At 48.2% G+C, this 16,354-nt stretch overlaps 1 protein-coding gene across 27 annotated transcripts in view; it reads left to right on the top strand.

Annotated features, from left to right (window-relative positions):
* The window catches only part of dlg1b (discs large MAGUK scaffold protein 1b), a 63,255-nt gene that overhangs the window by 19,533 nt on the left and 27,368 nt on the right, over positions 1-16,354 (top strand). For 16 of the 27 annotated variants that reach the window (XM_060059237.1, XM_060059227.1, XM_060059235.1 and 13 more), the window contains 2 exons: positions 10,959-11,123; positions 13,961-14,149. In XM_060059237.1, the coding sequence (XP_059915220.1) occupies positions 10,959-11,123; positions 13,961-14,149 (354 nt within the window). Of the gene's footprint in view, positions 1-4,182; positions 4,783-10,958; positions 11,124-13,960; positions 14,150-16,354 lie in introns of those variants that run through there. The other 11 variants (XM_060059246.1, XM_060059243.1, XM_060059242.1 and 8 more) reach the window with 2 other exon arrangements.

Raw genomic sequence — 16,354 nt, 5'->3', positions numbered from 1 at the left:
ATGACATAGGGTTGACTATCGCCTCCTACCTCAAACACTTCCCACACCATAGCCTGCTCATGTCATACTCGTCTGACTCGCCCTCCCCCGACAGATTTGTCCGGCCATCTACATGAGACGTGGAACTGCACATGGTTTTTGGTCTACGAGAATAGTTTTCCTAAACAGGGTAAAATTATTCTCTTTTGCCCTCTCTGCATCTTTCTCTTTTTTGTAAGCATCAGCAACTTTGTCTTGGCCTGTCTTAGTCCTGTTCCTTTTTCTCATCCGTCTTCTCAGTTTCTTTTTATTCTGTCTCTGTCTCTGTCTCTCTCTCTCGTAATTCCACACATACATGGCCTGCAGTCTCTCCGCACGGCTGCCCAGCTGTGTATTGCCTCCACATGTTTTCCCTTCGGTTTGACAGCTGTACACATTAGCCAGGTTAATAGTTGCAGGCTGACGAGTGGATTTCCGATACCGGTAATTAAATCAAACGACTTCATCAACTGTGTGAGTTTGCCTCACTGCTGGCCAAACGAGACGTGAACATTTTCTTAAACAGAACAGTCTGCTGGAAGCCCTGAGTCACAGAACGCATGAGTAATGCTCCCAGTTGATGGCAGAGCAGTAATCATTATAATGCTAGCAGTCAGGATCTGCTGGGGCATATATGGTGTGTTTGGACTCCAGTATGAAAGGCTTCTCAAGGTCGCTTGACTGTGTTTTTACAGGGCTATGCTAACCTCTGCGGCTACATGAATCGCTGGACAATAAGCCTCTCCCATCGACCTCCAGGCCACCACCACCATTGGTGTTTGGTGTGTTGAACAAGGACCCTTGAGGAAGGCGGACGTGGGGTTTGAGCCAGCAATCGTAGCCTCTTGTCCAAGGATGGATGGAGATTAAGGAAACCTGACATCTAGTATAACCCAGAAAACAAGAAAAACAGGAATCTGTTTGGGTTGAGGTGCATATTCAACCAGATCGTCATAAACAAGAAAAAAACATGACAACTGTGAAAGGAGTCTGTAAGGTACAGCAAGCCGCTGAGGCTCGTACCAAGAAAGCTTTGGCCTTGGACTCCACCACTAGACCTACTGACCTATGAACAGTAAGTTGGAGTGTCACTCAGACAGCCGGGGGGAGGCATGTTGGCTCTGAGCCCGATGGAAGGAGGGCTGGTGGAGGGTAGCTCACGTCAGAGGACCGGAAACGCCAGAGATTTTACTGTTCTTCCCAGATTTCCTGGAGAGACGGACCATCATAGGGGCAGACCCTCTGATAAGCGCTTCAGCTCCGGCGGCCTTGCTTCAAAGACACACCGCCGTGCTTTGTAATTTGACCTCTGTGGGCAAACATAATCGTATGTATTTAGCTGTGAAAAGACTTTATCGCCGTTCTTCCAGAAGCAGCAAGGGAAAGTCTCTCACGCTTTTATGAAACGATCCCCCTGGCCGATTCAACCCGCCTATCATGATCCCTGTTGCTTCTGTAATGCTCAGTGTCAGACAGCACCCTTATATCTGGACCAAGCCCTATCGGTGACCGTGGCGATGTAAACCGGCGTTGCAGGTTCTATCAGGAGTGAAATACCTTCTAGAACCATAAAACAGCACATAGAGCAGTGCTCTTTTAAGCCAGAGATCCCAGGTGCCGTGTCACTGGTATGTGTGTTTTAATTCAAATAGTATTCATATTCATTCATCCCCTGAAGTCTCCACCCACAGCGCTCTCTAAAAGTGGTGAACATGGGGGGGGGCTATCCGGTGTCTGAGCTGCGTACCACAGAGAAACCTGGCCGGTGCGGTTCTTAAATGTAAATGTATGTCTAAATTAATGATATCTCTGAAGGGATCTAAATGTTTAATTTCTGCCCATGGGCAGTGGTGGGTGTCTTTGGGAGAGGGAAAAGAGACGCTTTCCTGATCCCGGCATGTTTTGCTGCCCCCTACTGGTGGGATCTGGTAGTAGTTAGATCGATTTCCAAAGTAATATGACGGAGGTTATCCTTTCCTGGACTTGTTTGAAGGTTGTATAACATTAATATTGACTCTTTTTTTGGATGTTCCTGGCTCCGTGAGGTCAATGATGTACGACTCAAGAATATCCTATTAAAGTTTTTAGGTGATATTTTATAAATGTGTGGTAGATACGACACACAGTCAGCATACATATAAAAGCATCTGTTGCCTATCACACTTTTCATAATGGTTATCCAAAAATCTTTAACTCTTTTACTAAATTGTAATGACACATAACATTAAGTCGATATTGAGTGGACTACATAAGGTTACTGGTTCATTGTAGACTCAAGACACATTTCCTAGTTTCAGGGGTGCCGTTTTTGAGTCCTCAAATGGTGATGTCTAAATCCTCCTGCCCTCACCTGGTCTCTCTGCCTTTCTATGTCTATTATTGACCACTAGGGGGTGTTGCATGTCTGCTGAACACAATTTGATGATCCTAGTGTTCGCTGTTGTCCCCGTGTGCTCTGTGTAACAGTATGCACTGTAGTACTTTGTTAGGATGCTAGCGATTCTGTTAGCCCTGTACTATGTATGTGTGTGTCAGTTAGTACGCTGGTGTTATGTATGTACCGTGTGGTACTATGTTAGTGTGCAAGCTGTAAGCCCTGTACTGGTGTGTGTCAGTTAGTACACTGGTGCTATGTTTAGTACAGTGCGGAACTATGTTAGGGTGCTAGTTGAGAGTCCTGTACTGTTATATTATGTGTTAGTACTGTGGTACTATTTCAGTACCGTTTTAGTATGTCAGTCTGCTAGAGGTTATGTTGGGCCTGAACCGTGTTCGTGTCAGTATGTACTGTAGAATTGCCCATATTTAGTCGTGTGTGTGTGGTGTGTGTATAAACAGCCCAACGGGATGCTAAATTGTCCAAACTGTAGATCCTGTATTGAGTTTTGTTATTTAATTGACGCTTTATATGCCGGCCTCTCCATGGCTCTCTCCCTAGCGTTCTCTACCTCCCTCCCTTATGATTAGAACCGTCAGGTCAGGAACACTCAGCTCCTATTGGCCAGAAGGCCTTGAGTGATCTCTCTCTCTCTCTCTCTCCCTCTCCCTCCCCCTCTCCCCCCTACACACACACTGCCTTAGTCAGAGAGACGGCCATTAGGGCACAAGGGAGGACATGGATGAGTGGGTAGAGCGAGAGACTGATGGAAGAGGGAGAGAGATATACACAAACCCACGCTCAGATATAATGTAGTGTGTGAATTTAACCATTGTTTTGATATGGGAAATATTGCTTGAAGAAGCATTTTGTATCCAAAATGACTAATGTGGGTCTACCACTTTCTGTCAACCTGGAAGCAGGCTCTGTTTCTTAGACGGCTAACTTCTCCTGAAAGTAAGTGTACCAAAGTGTGTTCTCAAGGCACCTAGTCGCACACACGCACAGTACTACTACTGAGAGGTCAAAGTTAAGGTCCTCCAATGATCTCGTCGTCCACTTCCATACTGCCGCCTGATTGGCTGTTTTCCCCTCCCCTGGTTCTCTCTCTCCTCTCTCCCTCTCTCATGCTGATTATATAAGGCAGTGCTTCATCGCACTCTTCCTCAGGGCTCAGGGTCCTCCCCCACCTCCCCATCGACACAGCCTGCTCTCCTCCACTCCCCCCCTCCCTTAGCATCTTCTCCTCATCTTCTCCTCCACCCCCTCTCAAACATCTTCTCCTCCCTCCCCTCCCCAGCATCACCTCCTCCTCCTCCCTCTCCCTCTCTCCCCCACCCCCTCACCACTGCCGCCCGCCTCCTCTGCCATCCTCTGCCATCCTCGTCGCTTGCCTATTCTCAGATGAGTCATGTGACCATCTTACACTTTCTCTCCCTCGCTCTCTCTCTGTCCCTTCCTCCCCCCCTTCCATCTGGATTCTACGTCAGATTCACCGGGAGCCCTTGTTGTTTGCGTTCTGTTGGATGAGTCATGTGACCAGCCCCGCTCTGTCTCTCTTTTGCCTCCAACTTTCTCCCTCTCTCTCTCGCCCCCTCTCTCTCCCGCCTCTGTCACTCCCTCGCCCCTTCTCTCTCCCTCTCCCTTTTTCTTTCTCTCCTTCTCTCTCGCTCTCATCCACCCCCCCCCTCTCTCTCTCGCCACCAATCAGACCCTTGGGGAGATGCTCAGCCCGTTGCTCACATAAGAGTGGGCCCACCCTCGCTGCTTGTGTGCGTGTGTGTGTGTGTGTGTGTGTGTGTGTGTGTGTGTGTGTGTGTGTGTGTGTGTTGGTACACACTGACCGCAGACGGAGGGAGAGAGGGTGGGAGAGACGCTGCATCGAGTGGCGGAGGTAGTGAGAGGGAGAGGCGCTGAGTGGTTGAGGGCTGATAGGTCTCCGAAGAGGAAGTCATTGAGGTGGGCGGGAGGAGGGAGGACAGGTAGAGGTGGAGGAGCAGGAGGAGGAGGAAGAGGAAGTGGGTGGATTGAGTCGCTGCATGATGAAGGAGGAGGAGCAGCGCTGCCGGAGGAGTTGCGCTCCTGCCCGGGAATGAAGCGGGATGGTGAGGCCAGGCAGCTCCAACTCACAGCCCCCTCCAGGTGGTGCCGCCGTGGGCGAGGGGGAAGAGGGGCGCGAGGGGGGGGGTGGTGCTGCTGGTGGAGGCGGCGGGGGGGTGGTCCGAAGGAGGAGCAGGAGCCTCCAGCACTCCGGGAGCAGGAGAAGGAGAAGGTGCATGGAGAAGATCTCCCCCAGCATGAGGAAGGTGGAGTGCTCCTTTCCGGTGTCTTGCCACTGCAAGCTGGCCTGCACCCACAGAACCATCTCACTCATGTTCGGCTGCAAGGTGAGTGGGCAGGCCGGGAGGCTGAGAGACGGGTGGGTCTGTCGGTGAGTGGGCGGGCGGCAGGTAGGCTCAGAGACAGGTAGACGGAGAGACCGGTGGGTAGCGAGCTAGGCTCCGAGACAGGTAGACGGACAGAGAGCCCGCTGAGTAGGTGAGGGGTAGGTAGGTAGACGTGTATGTGGAAGGACGAGAAGGTGACAGACATTAATGTGGAAGGACGAGAAGGTGACAGACATTAATGTGGAAGGACGAGAAGGTGACAGACATTAATGTGGAAGGACGAGAAGGTGACAGACATGTATGTGGATGGAAGAGAAGGTGACAGACATGTATGCGGATGGAAGAGAAGGTGACAGACATGTATGTGGATGGATGAGAAGGTGACAGACATGAATGTGGATGGATGAGAAGGCAGGCGATCCGGCTGGTAGGTCCCCCGTCTGGTAGACGGCGAGTAGCTGTAGTAGGGTGTGATGGGGGTTGTATCCTGACTGGACCAGAAGCAATAGGTGTTTCACTGCTGGTTCCCTGGGTGGCGTGGTACTAGGTGTAGACTTTATTCACTACATTCCTGAATAATAATCTCCCAGTGCCACATCCGCTCCTCGGAGAGAAAGGTATGAGATCTACAGAGAGGGTGTTGTTCTGCTGATCTTTTTGTCAAGGCGTTTTGTAAGCGCCGTGGTGAGAAAATCCCCCACCAGCTATTTGTCAGCGGTGCTGTCACTGTTTCATAATCCTGCTGTGTCTATATTGGTCCACTGACATGTCCATCATTGTGGCTCGGGCCAATGTGAAGGCCCGGTGTGAATTGTGGGTGTGTTATTGGCTAGTGGGTGTATGAGCACGTGTGTGCGCGCTAGTGTGTGTTTCTGAGGGGAAGCCCTTCACAGGGTAGCCAGAGCTGCAACACAACACAATGAAGTAATAGATGAGCGCCGGTTTATATCTCTGGTATCAAAGTGGAGTTTTAAAATGGCTAAAGCTTGTTGTTCGATGACATCCCGCCGCCTGGGTCTGGATGACCATAGACCTCTGGCTGACTCACTGACGCGAATAACTCCTGACTCATCGTGTTTACACAAGGATGCTTTCCTGAACCTCAGCATCTGTCAGCATCTGCGACTATTTTAGTCTCTCTCCTTAGCTGACCTCTAACCTGCGGTAGTTTCACTTACAGGTGCTAGCTTCCTCAGCTGTGCTAGCTTCACTGACCTATGCTAGTCTTATGACCTGTGCTAGCCTCCTCAGCTGTGCTAGCTTCACTGACCAATGCTAGATTTATGACCTGTGCTAGCTTCCTGACCTGTGCTAGTCTCCTTAGCGGAGCTAGCTAGCTGTGCTCTGCTATCCATGTACCCTATGTCAGTAAGGCTAGCACAATTCCGATCTGTGTAAGCTCTGGTATGCTTTAGCCACCTGAATTATGCTAGCCTGCTGATCTGCGTTACATGTCAGATGTGTGCTGGGTAGATCAGTCTACCATCCTAATCAGTGGACTGTAGCAAACGTTGCTTATCTATTCGTCCTACATCTATGTGGATACGCCCACTTTTGATGTCAGAAGAGGCAGATTTTAAAAGTCACACTCACACCTGGTGGTATAATATGTCACCTTTTAAAGTCTCTTTTTGCTCTAACCATGCTGTGGACACGGGATGCTGTGGTTGCCATATGAACCATGCATGAGGGCCTTTATTGCGTCAATTTTGGTTCACAGTGACTACAAGTAAGGCTTTATGTTATACCATTGCATTTAACGGTTCTCTTGTGTTGGCCCCCTGATGTGGGCTGGCTTCCTCTTCTGTATTAGCCAGAGTTAACGACGATACAAGCAGAACTGTTAAACGTTGTTTGCCTCAAGAACCTCAAGTTCACAGAGAACTTCTTGTAATATACCCTGGCAAACGGTAACAGATGTGGACCTGAAACGAACCTCCTCCTGTCCAAACACTCACATAAAACTGTATTTTTATTAGTCCCCTTTTAATGAGAATGAATAGTCTTGTGTGCTGTTTTTTACAGTTTCAATCCCCCGCGTTTAAGCTGTGGAGAACAGCCTCAAAGATGTCAATTCAATCTGTGCGCTTGCCTTTGAAAGCTCTTCTCAACATCATACACCCTGTCTATGAAGTGTATGACCCTATAGTGACGTTCTATGTGTGGGAAGCTATCTAGCTGGTTCTTCTCTACTCACGTGTAGCTATAATTGGCGGTAAGTGCTGGGGGGGCGATGGTGTAGTCTGTGTTGATGACTACCAGGAACTGAGTATTTACAAGTAGAGAAATGGCATCCAACTTATTTTGGTGGTTTAAGAATATCTCGCCTGAGAACTAAATTCTCTGTCTGAGAACTAAAAACTGTAATGAACTCTTGTCAGTATTAGCAGAGTCATATCAAATGTATAAATTATTCAGTTCATTACACATCAATGTTCTTGTTATTTTTATACGTCCTTTTTCTCATTACGGTGAAATCCAGACTTTTGTTTGCAATCATGCTACGTTTAAACATAATGGACGCCTCCATTTCATGGCCGTCTCCACGTTGGCCTGATTATGGTGGACCAACGAATGGGCAGCGAGATCCGCACCAGAGGGCAGGACCTCTTGACCCCCTGACCTTTTGCCAGGAGATTCTTCTTGGATCAGTGCTGTACTGCTGACCTCTGGGCGGATCAGGGACTACTGTTCGTAGTTTAATCTGTGGGATTTAAGGACTCAGTAGAAGGCTGTGAGAAGGCTGTGTCAAGGCTGGTAATTCAGTCTTGACCCCAGCTGCGCCTCTGGGCTTACGTCAGCACGACCGTGCAGTTGATGGCCAAGCATCAATATATGAGGTGTTCTGAGGTGAAGAGTGTTGGTGACGGCTCAAGAGGACCTGTTTTTAAAGAGAAGTGGGGCAGTAGGCAGGCAGCTGTAAGCCTGATTGCTCTGAATTCAGGACTGTAACACACATACACACACAACCCAACCATTCTCTTCTGTGTTCTCTGTCCTTAACTCTTCCTCTCCTCCTCATCCTAATCCTCGTGCACAACCCCACCTCCTCCACCTCCACCTCCTCCTCCTCCCCTCCTGGTTCCTGTGTGAGGCTATTATTAGCGTTGCTCGTGAGGAGAGAGCTAGGCTCTGAGCGGCTGGCAGCTAGCGTTCTCAGAGCGGGGTGGTGAGGAGGAGGAGGAGGAGGAACCGGAAGCACCACCGAGAGGCAAATACACCATCTGCCAGAAAACTCCCACTTCCTATTCTATCCCTTGATCACTCAATTTCTCTTTCTCCCTCTCTTTCTCTCTCTGAATGTCTCCTCTCTGTCTCTTGCTCATTTTAACTCCCTCCATCTCTCCGTCATTCCATCTCTCCATCGTTCCATCTCTTCGGTTCCATCTCTATTTATAGCTCTCTCATTCTGTTTCTCACTCTCTCCCCCATTATCCCCTCTCTATCTCTTCATCATCTCTATCACTAATATAGCTCTATCACAATATCCCTAATCTCTCCCTTTCCCTCTGTTTCTCTCTCACTGGTTCACCCCTCTTGCTTTTTTTTTTTGGGCTTATTCTCTGCACAGGAGTCTGTTGACCTAAATGTGGTTCCATAGCTGTAGGCCCCTACACTGTGGTTCCATAGCTGTAGTCCCCTACACTGTGGTTCCATAGCTGTAGTCCCCTACACTGTGGTTCCATAGCTCTAGTCCCCTGTGGTTCCATAGCTGTAGTCCCCTACACTGTGGTTCCATAGCTGTAGTCCCCTACACTGTGGTTCCATAGCTGTAGTCCCCTACACTGTGGTTCCATAGCTGTAGTCCCCTACACTGTGGTTCCATAGCTCTGGAGGAAGTAATGCAGAAGAACTGCATTACTACGTTTCCTCAGTTTGTAATGTTCAAAGCCATATAATACTTGTATATCTGTTAAGTAATGCATCAGTAACATGATCGATGCAGAATCCCTTAGTTGGTGTCGCCCGGCGTGAGGCTGGGTTTACAGATCATTCTCCAGCATCTCACGTTATCGTGATGGGTTAATCTCCTTGAGTAGTAATTAAACCAGACATGGTACAGAGTGTTCATCATGGTCTTATAATTACTGATGATTACTGCTGTTGCTACTGCTCCAAGACTGGCAGACAGATGCTTGGGTTCACGTATTACCTGTTCACAACACGTGTGTGTGTGTGTGTGTGTGTGTGTGTGTGTGTGTGTGTGTGTGTGTGTGTGTGTGTGTGTGTGTGTGTGTGTGTGTGTGTGTGTGTGTGTGTGTGTGTGTGTGTGTGTGTGTGTGTGTTTACCAGGAAGGGTTTGCTAGAGAGTACTGTGGTCTGAAAGGGACTTGGATTTCTAAAAAAGGGAGACCATTGTTGTCATCTTAGAGAACAGGAATTGACCTCATTGTTGGTCTGGGCGCAGTAACAGGAATCTAAGTCTCTGTATTGTGTATGAGCAGCAGAACCGCTCTGTAAAGGGAGTTTTGGACTATTATGATTAGGTTTTTTTCCATGAATAATGACAGAAAGTTGGGTGTTTGAATGGAATGGATATCGGTTACGTTTCATTTGATCAGAAAGGTACCAGAACTTAAACTGGGTGGTTGCTAGGAGGAGACTCCCCCTTTTCCTCATGACCTGCCATGTGTTGTTTAATCTAAATTTTTTTATTGAAAAAGTATTTTATCAGAACGTCTCATTGAGACCGAAATCTCTATTGGGAAAGAACGACATTTTGAGGTCATACAACACAAGCGGACAATCCCACAAATGATCTAAAATGCGGTGGAAGTACGACTGCGCTTACTATTAATAATATCAAATATTGCAGTCCATTTTATCAAAGGTTGTTTTACATTTTTATATGTTCTGCATTAATACAAAAGGAAAACCCAGGTTGTGATACAGTTGTCAATCACACACATTCTCCGCCAATCAGCTTGTAGAGCTGTCAAGGTGGATCTACCTTCCTTGAACTAGGGGGCAGGTTTTCAGCCAGGACTATCACACTGTTGCCTTGGAAACTGCAGCTGGGCTCCAGGCCACAGCAGCCTGGGTGTCCTACTCCACAGACCAGCACTGTACTGGGGTCTTACAGATAGGGGCCTCTGTCACAGTCAGACTTCTTTCTGAATCAACCGACATCCCTGCCAAAAACAATGCCACGTTTTTTGAGTGTTTCTGTTACAATCAATGCTCTAGTTAGATGTTTTTTTCTCTCTTTAGAGCCTCTTATTATAAACTCTGCTTGGTAGAATATCTGCTCTTCAGAACAGCTGCTCATCAGAACATCTGCTCCTTTGAACATCTCCTCAGAACATCTGCTCTTGAGAACATCTGCTCCTCAGAACATCTGATACTTACAACCTCTGCTCCTGAGAACCTCTGCTCATAAGAATCTCTTCTCTTTTGAAGCTATGCTCTTTAGAACCTCTGCTCTTTAGAACCTATGCTTATTAGAACCTCTTCTCTTAAGAACCTCTGCTAATTAGAACCTCTGCTCTTTAGAGCCTAAGCCCATTAGAACCAAGTGTTATACTATCCTGGTGTCCAGCTAGTCTGGTGTTGTGCTTGTCTGCCCTTATGCTATTCTGCTGCTTGGCTAGACTGGTGTTATGTTAGCCTGGTGTTATGTTAGCCTGGTGTTATGTTAGCCTGGTGTTATGTTAGCCTTGTGTTATGCTAGCCTTGTGTCATGCTAGCCTTGTGTTATGCTAGCCTGGTGTCATGCTAACCTGGTGTTATGCTAGCCTGGTGTCATGCTAGCCTGATGTCATGCTAGCCTGGTGTTATGTTATCCTGGTGTTATGCTAGCCTTGTGTTATGCTAGCCTGGTGTTATGTTATCCTGGTGTTATGCTAGCCTGGTGTCATGCAGCATGCTAGCCTGGTGTCATGCTAGCCTGGTGCCATGCTAGCCTGATGTTATGCTAAGCTGGGGTCCAGCTAGTCTTGTGTTATGCTACCCTGGTGCTCAGCTTATGTTATATAATAGTACGGTAACTCTGGTGTTCAGCTAGTCTGTTGTTAGGCTAGTGCGGTGTCTAGCCACATTGCACTATGCTAGCCTGTTGTTGCGAGCCAGCTTGTGCGGTGCTATGCTAGCTTCCATTCTGCTAGCCGGTTGCTAGGCTATTAGTCCCTGTACTGAGTGTATCCCTGTGTGTGTGTGTGTGTGTCGCCGTCCTGCAGAAGTACCGGCACCACGATGAGGACGCGTCCCCTCAGGAGCCCGGGTCTCCCCAGCTCATGGACGAGGCCCCGGGGCCCGAGCTGGTCCAGGTGGCCGAGAAGAGCCTGTCCCAGATCGAGAACGTCCATGGCTACGTCGCCCACGCACATATCTCCCCCATGAAGGTACGTGGTATCCATAGGAACAGGATAACCCCGGCCTCCTTTGTCTCTTTAAGGCCCTCTATCTCTCTGTGTCTCCCTCGCTCTTTTTTTTTTCACTTTCTCTCTCTTGTCTGTCCGTCTCTCTCTCTGTCTTCCTCCACCTTTCTGTCCTTACTGCTCTAGTGTCTCTTTTTTACCCGCTAGCTCTCTGTCTCTCTCTGCTCCCACTGTCTCTCTCTGTCTCTCTGTCTCTGTCTGTCTCTCTCTCTGTCTCTCTCTCTCTGTCTCTGTCTCTGTCTCTGTCTCTGTCTCTCTCTCTGTCTCTGTCTCTCTCTGTCGCTCTCTCTCTGTCTCTCTCTTTCTTCCGTACAAGGGCGTTGGTGTCACTTTTCGACCAAATGAAACGACCCCTTCCTGTTCACTGCAGGACTCTTGTAGTCCACGGTCTACAGATCACTTTATTTCAATTCAAATATGCAATCAATTAGTTATTAATTGAACATTATTAATTGAACAGCTTAAATTTGTGGGTTAAATTAACCCACAAATTAACTAACTCTAGCCCAGACACATGTGTGTATGTATTTACTGAATATATACACACACACACACCTCCTTTCTCATCCAGTGGTTGGATGAGAGGAGAAGAGGGAGATGTTTGTCGTCATCTTCTGTGTGGTGTTCTCCATGTGCTTCACTAAAACAATGAACATTCCCATCATACATGACCTGACATACATGTCACCACAGCATCTGTGTTCTGGCTCCTACATGCATCTGCTCGTGGTCCAGCTTGTCTGTGTGTCCTGCAAGCCCCAACCTACAGTGGATGTAGATACAGGTCACAGAGAGTCACCTACTTGCTCTGCAAAATATAGGGATTCTGAATTCTGAAGAGTGGTGCTCTGCTGCCATCTAGTGGATATACGTTGACATTGACTAAAGAGTGTGTTGGAAATGTGTCATACTTTGTAGTAGCAATCTTAACTCTCGAGCTTCCGGTTAAACGGAATTTTATTTTATTTTTATTTATTTTTCATATTTGTTTCGACCAATCATGTTGCTAGAGGCGTTGCTCTCTAAGCACTTAATATGCGAACACAAACTTCGTCAGCGGTAGTAAACTGTAAAATAGTGTCTGTACTGGTTTGAATCAACACTGCGGAGGCTGGCCAATGTATAAATGCTTTCATTAAAATCCTCTTTAAAAGCTTCAGCTACTGTCGCGAATGGCTATCTCTGTGGTAGAAAAGGCCCTGACGAACCAGGACACAAGGGTCCATCCCTTCAGTACTCTGTTTTCGGCCCAGTGTCTGTGCTGGCCCCCCTCCAGCCACTCTCCTGTAGCCTAGTGGGACTGCTTACCAGTTAGATAATGCCTTCGTACGACTTTAATAATGGGCCATAAATATGATCGTTGGAAACCATCATTTATTTTGTAATTCTCAATACTGACAATTTAGAAAGTAGGAGGTCATCTTTCTAAAGTTGTAGTCAAGGTATCATTTACGACTGATTATGCGTATACATACGGAACTGTTTATTTAGAATCCAAAGTTTCTACATACTCTTAAGTATTGGGAGACTGGCGAGACCTGGTTGGTCAGCGGTTGGTTGTAATAATGCTGTTTGGGCAGGTCTCGGCTCAGTCGGTCTCCATCACCATGGTTCCATACCACCTACATACCTGTGTAGCTGTGCACAACTGTAGTTTAAAATCCACACATCTATACTGTCATAACTTGCTTACCTGTAGTTTAATATCAACACACCTGTAGTTCTATAACTTGCCTAACTGTAGTTTCATATCCACATCCCTGTAGTTCCACAACTTGCTTGCCTGTAGTTTCATGTCCGTACAGCTGTCTACCTGTGCCTACCTGTTTACCTGTATTTCCATTACCTGTACACCAGTTTGCCTATAGCTTTAAAGCTACATGGGTTATCTGAAGTTCCATAGCTACCCGTGTTTGTTTACCTGTAGTTTCATAGCTGTGTGTGTGTGTCATTGGTTTGTTAGCATAATGTCAGGGCTGGCTGGCTGGATCTTCTAATATGCATGTTGTGTAATCAGTTTTGTCCTGGAGGCCATCAAATTAAATGTAATGATACTACAATTGCCTGAAACTAGTTTGAGTTTAATACTAATTTAGTAATTGGGTTGATCTTCTAAAAATCTAATATCCCTTGGATTAAAATTGGAACTTCGACATTAAACTTTTTAAGGATATTAGCATTTTTAGAGACCAACAACGCACCCAGGTGGTGCTGCCTCTAGAGCAGACCCCCCCCAACCACACAAACATATAGTGCCAGTGTAATTACCAGGTAACCCTCCCAGGGGCCAGAGCCAGTCTGTCTACCAGATCATCCCGATGGGTCCCCGGTCCATTGGGGAGGTGGGCCCTAGAGGACAATGTGTTTGTGTGCTCTCCAGTTCCCTGAACCCTAAACATCACTGCCAACTAGGCTTACTAGCTGTTTTTCTACAGGCTAACAAGCGACTGGCTCTAGGGGACCTAGCTTCTAGCTAGAGGCTAACAAGCTTCTAGCTGGCTATCTAGCCTGTTTGTGTGTACGCTAGCCTGCCTAGGCTAGCGTGTTTCTGTGTTCCTTCTCTGTTGTGAGTCACTTCCTGGCTGGTGCTACTGCCCCCTACTCAACAGTATCTCCACTTCTTCTCTTGTGTAACCTCAGTTTGAATCATTCATCCCTCTCTGTATCTCTGTCTGTCCGTCCCTCGTTCCCACTGTCTCTCTCTCTCCGTCTGTCCCGTCCACCGATTGAATGAGGCTGTCCCTGGTTAACCTTTGCTGTGTGAGACTCACCTGTGTGAGGCCCCGCCCCCCCTGTCGCAGGTAGCCTCCCTGGAGAGCATCTTTGAGGGCTCCTCCCTGCTGGGTGGGCAGCAGGATCTTGCCTCCCTTCCCCCCTCCCCCCGACCCCTGGGGAGCCCCCTCCCCTCCACCTCCTCCAACCCCTATCCCCCGGAGAGCCCGCTCCCCTTCTGCTCCTCCAACCCCTACCCGAGCCAGCTGCTGATCCAGGTAAATCCTCCTCCTCCTCCTCCTGCTCTTCCCCACTCCTCTTCCCTCCTTCTCCTCTTCCTCCTCCTCCTCCTCCTACTCTTCCCCACTCCTCCTCCTCCTACTCTTCCCCACTCCTCCTCCTCCTACTCTTCCCCACTCCTCCTCCTCCTACCCTTCCCCACTCCTCCTCCTCCTACTCTTCCCCACTCCTCCTCCTCCTACTCTTCCCCACTCCTCCTCCTCCTCCTGCTCTTCCCCACTCCTCCTCCTCCTCCTCCTGCTCTTCCCCACTCCTCCTCCTCCTCCTCCTGCTCTTCCCCACTCCTCCTCCTCCTCCTCCTGCTCTTCCCCACTCCTCCTCCTCCTCCTCCTACTCTTCCCCACTCCTCCTCCTCCTCCTCCTACTCTTCCCCACTCCTCTTCCCTTCTTCTCCTCTTCCCCGCTTACCACTCCTCCTCTTCCCCACTCCTCCTCCTCCTCCTCCTGCTCTTCCCCACTCCTCCTCCTCCTCCTCCTACTCTTCCCCACTCCTCCTCCTCCTCCTCCTCCTCCTCCTACTCTTCCCCACTCCTCTTCCCTTCTTCTCCTCTTCCCCGCTTACCACTCCTCCTCTTCCCCACTCCTCCGTCCTCCCCACACACCTGTTTCCCTGTAGTTGTACGGCTAAACACCTGTTGAGTGATTACCCGTAGTTCTGTTGCCTCACATTGGTTTTCCTGGAGGTGGGTGCCCGGCCAAACCAGTACCGTTGCATCTGGTTCTTGTTTTGAGATTCAGGTCATATGTGTTTTTCTGTGTCTTGGCGTTGACTTGTTCTGGCCTAGTTTTGTCATTGTTAAACCAGAAGTCTTTGGCAGAAGCAGTGTCTTATTGAAACCATCGCAGCAGTGTAATGTACTTTCTTCATCAATGATGGTCTCTGTAATCCCCTGACATGTTGGCTATGTCAGCATTGTATTATGTGTTAATAACACCCCTCCAAGGGGGATGTTATTGGACAATAATGAACGCTCACACTGCCGTCACGGTTATATAGATATCGGTAACTTTCATCAATAACGTTATTGTTTTTTAGCGACTTTAAACTGCTGAAATGCGAATGTACTTCCATGGCGCTTTGAGCATATTGTTCGTACATTGTCCAGGGGGTGATCGATAGGCAGTGGTGTGCCGTTTTTGAAAAAGGGGTGTGGGGAGGGCCAGCACCTCTAGAAAATGACCCAATGCTGTGATCCAGATGCCTCGGACGCCAGCCTTCCGAGTCGGAAGTCGGGAAATCTCCCAGCTTTCTTGCGGCACGCCCCCTTTTTTGTTTTTATCTCTCGGGATTCTGAGAGAATACTGAGTGCAGGGATGACGCTCTCCACAACAATGGCTGTGCCCGTAAAGAGATTTATCTTCTTTGTATTTGTACCGCGTCATTTTAATGTCGATTTTAAATGCTCTTACACATTTGATTACATTGTTACTTTATTCTGGTCACCAATGTATGCATTGCAAGGTCTTGCTGTGCGGGTAATACAATGTAAAGTTGTGTTTGTTTTTCGTGCTGTTTTGCTGAAGAGCCTTATGTAGCAAAAAATAAACAATGACTAGCCAATTTCATTACACAAACGGGAACGCTATAAGTGCTCCGAGACCGGAAATGACATCACACATGCAACTTGGAAGGCTGGTGTCCGAGGCATCTGGATCACACCATAAGGATCTAGGCAGTCTTTTTCTTCCTCCCGCCCCCATTTTCTCACTGTTGATCTCTTCCTCCAATCTTTCTATCTCTCCGTCTGTCTGTCTCACCATCTCTCTCCCTCTCTCTCTCACTCTCTCACTCTCTCAATCACCCACCTCATTCTCCTGTCCCAGAATATATTTAGTGACTCCTGGATTCCAGTAGGAGGAAGTGTCCCGAGACCGGGAAGTGACTCCTCACTAAAACACAGGGCTGCCTTGTGATTGGACGAGAGCGGTTCCATAGTGACTTTGGAGGGGGGGGGGTTAAGATGCTGTTAAGAATAGAATAGAGAGACACACGCACCGAGCAGCATGAGGTCAGCTCTTTTCATGGCTGTTCTCTTGCTGCCTCATGTTAACAGCTGCATGACTTGTCTGGAAACGGAGTAGGAGAGAGGGCGCCTGTGTCTGCGTGTGTGTCGTAGACAAACTGCAGGGGGGCGCTCTCACTCTAGTTTCACTCTGTCCCTTACCTGTTGTGACTCCAGTTT

The sequence above is a fragment of the Gadus macrocephalus genome, chromosome 8 (genome assembly GCF_031168955.1).
Source record: "Gadus macrocephalus chromosome 8, ASM3116895v1".
Taxonomy (NCBI): Eukaryota; Metazoa; Chordata; class Actinopteri; order Gadiformes; family Gadidae; genus Gadus; species Gadus macrocephalus.
Note: the sequence above shows the minus strand (reverse complement) of the source record. Positions and strands in the feature narration are given on the sequence as shown.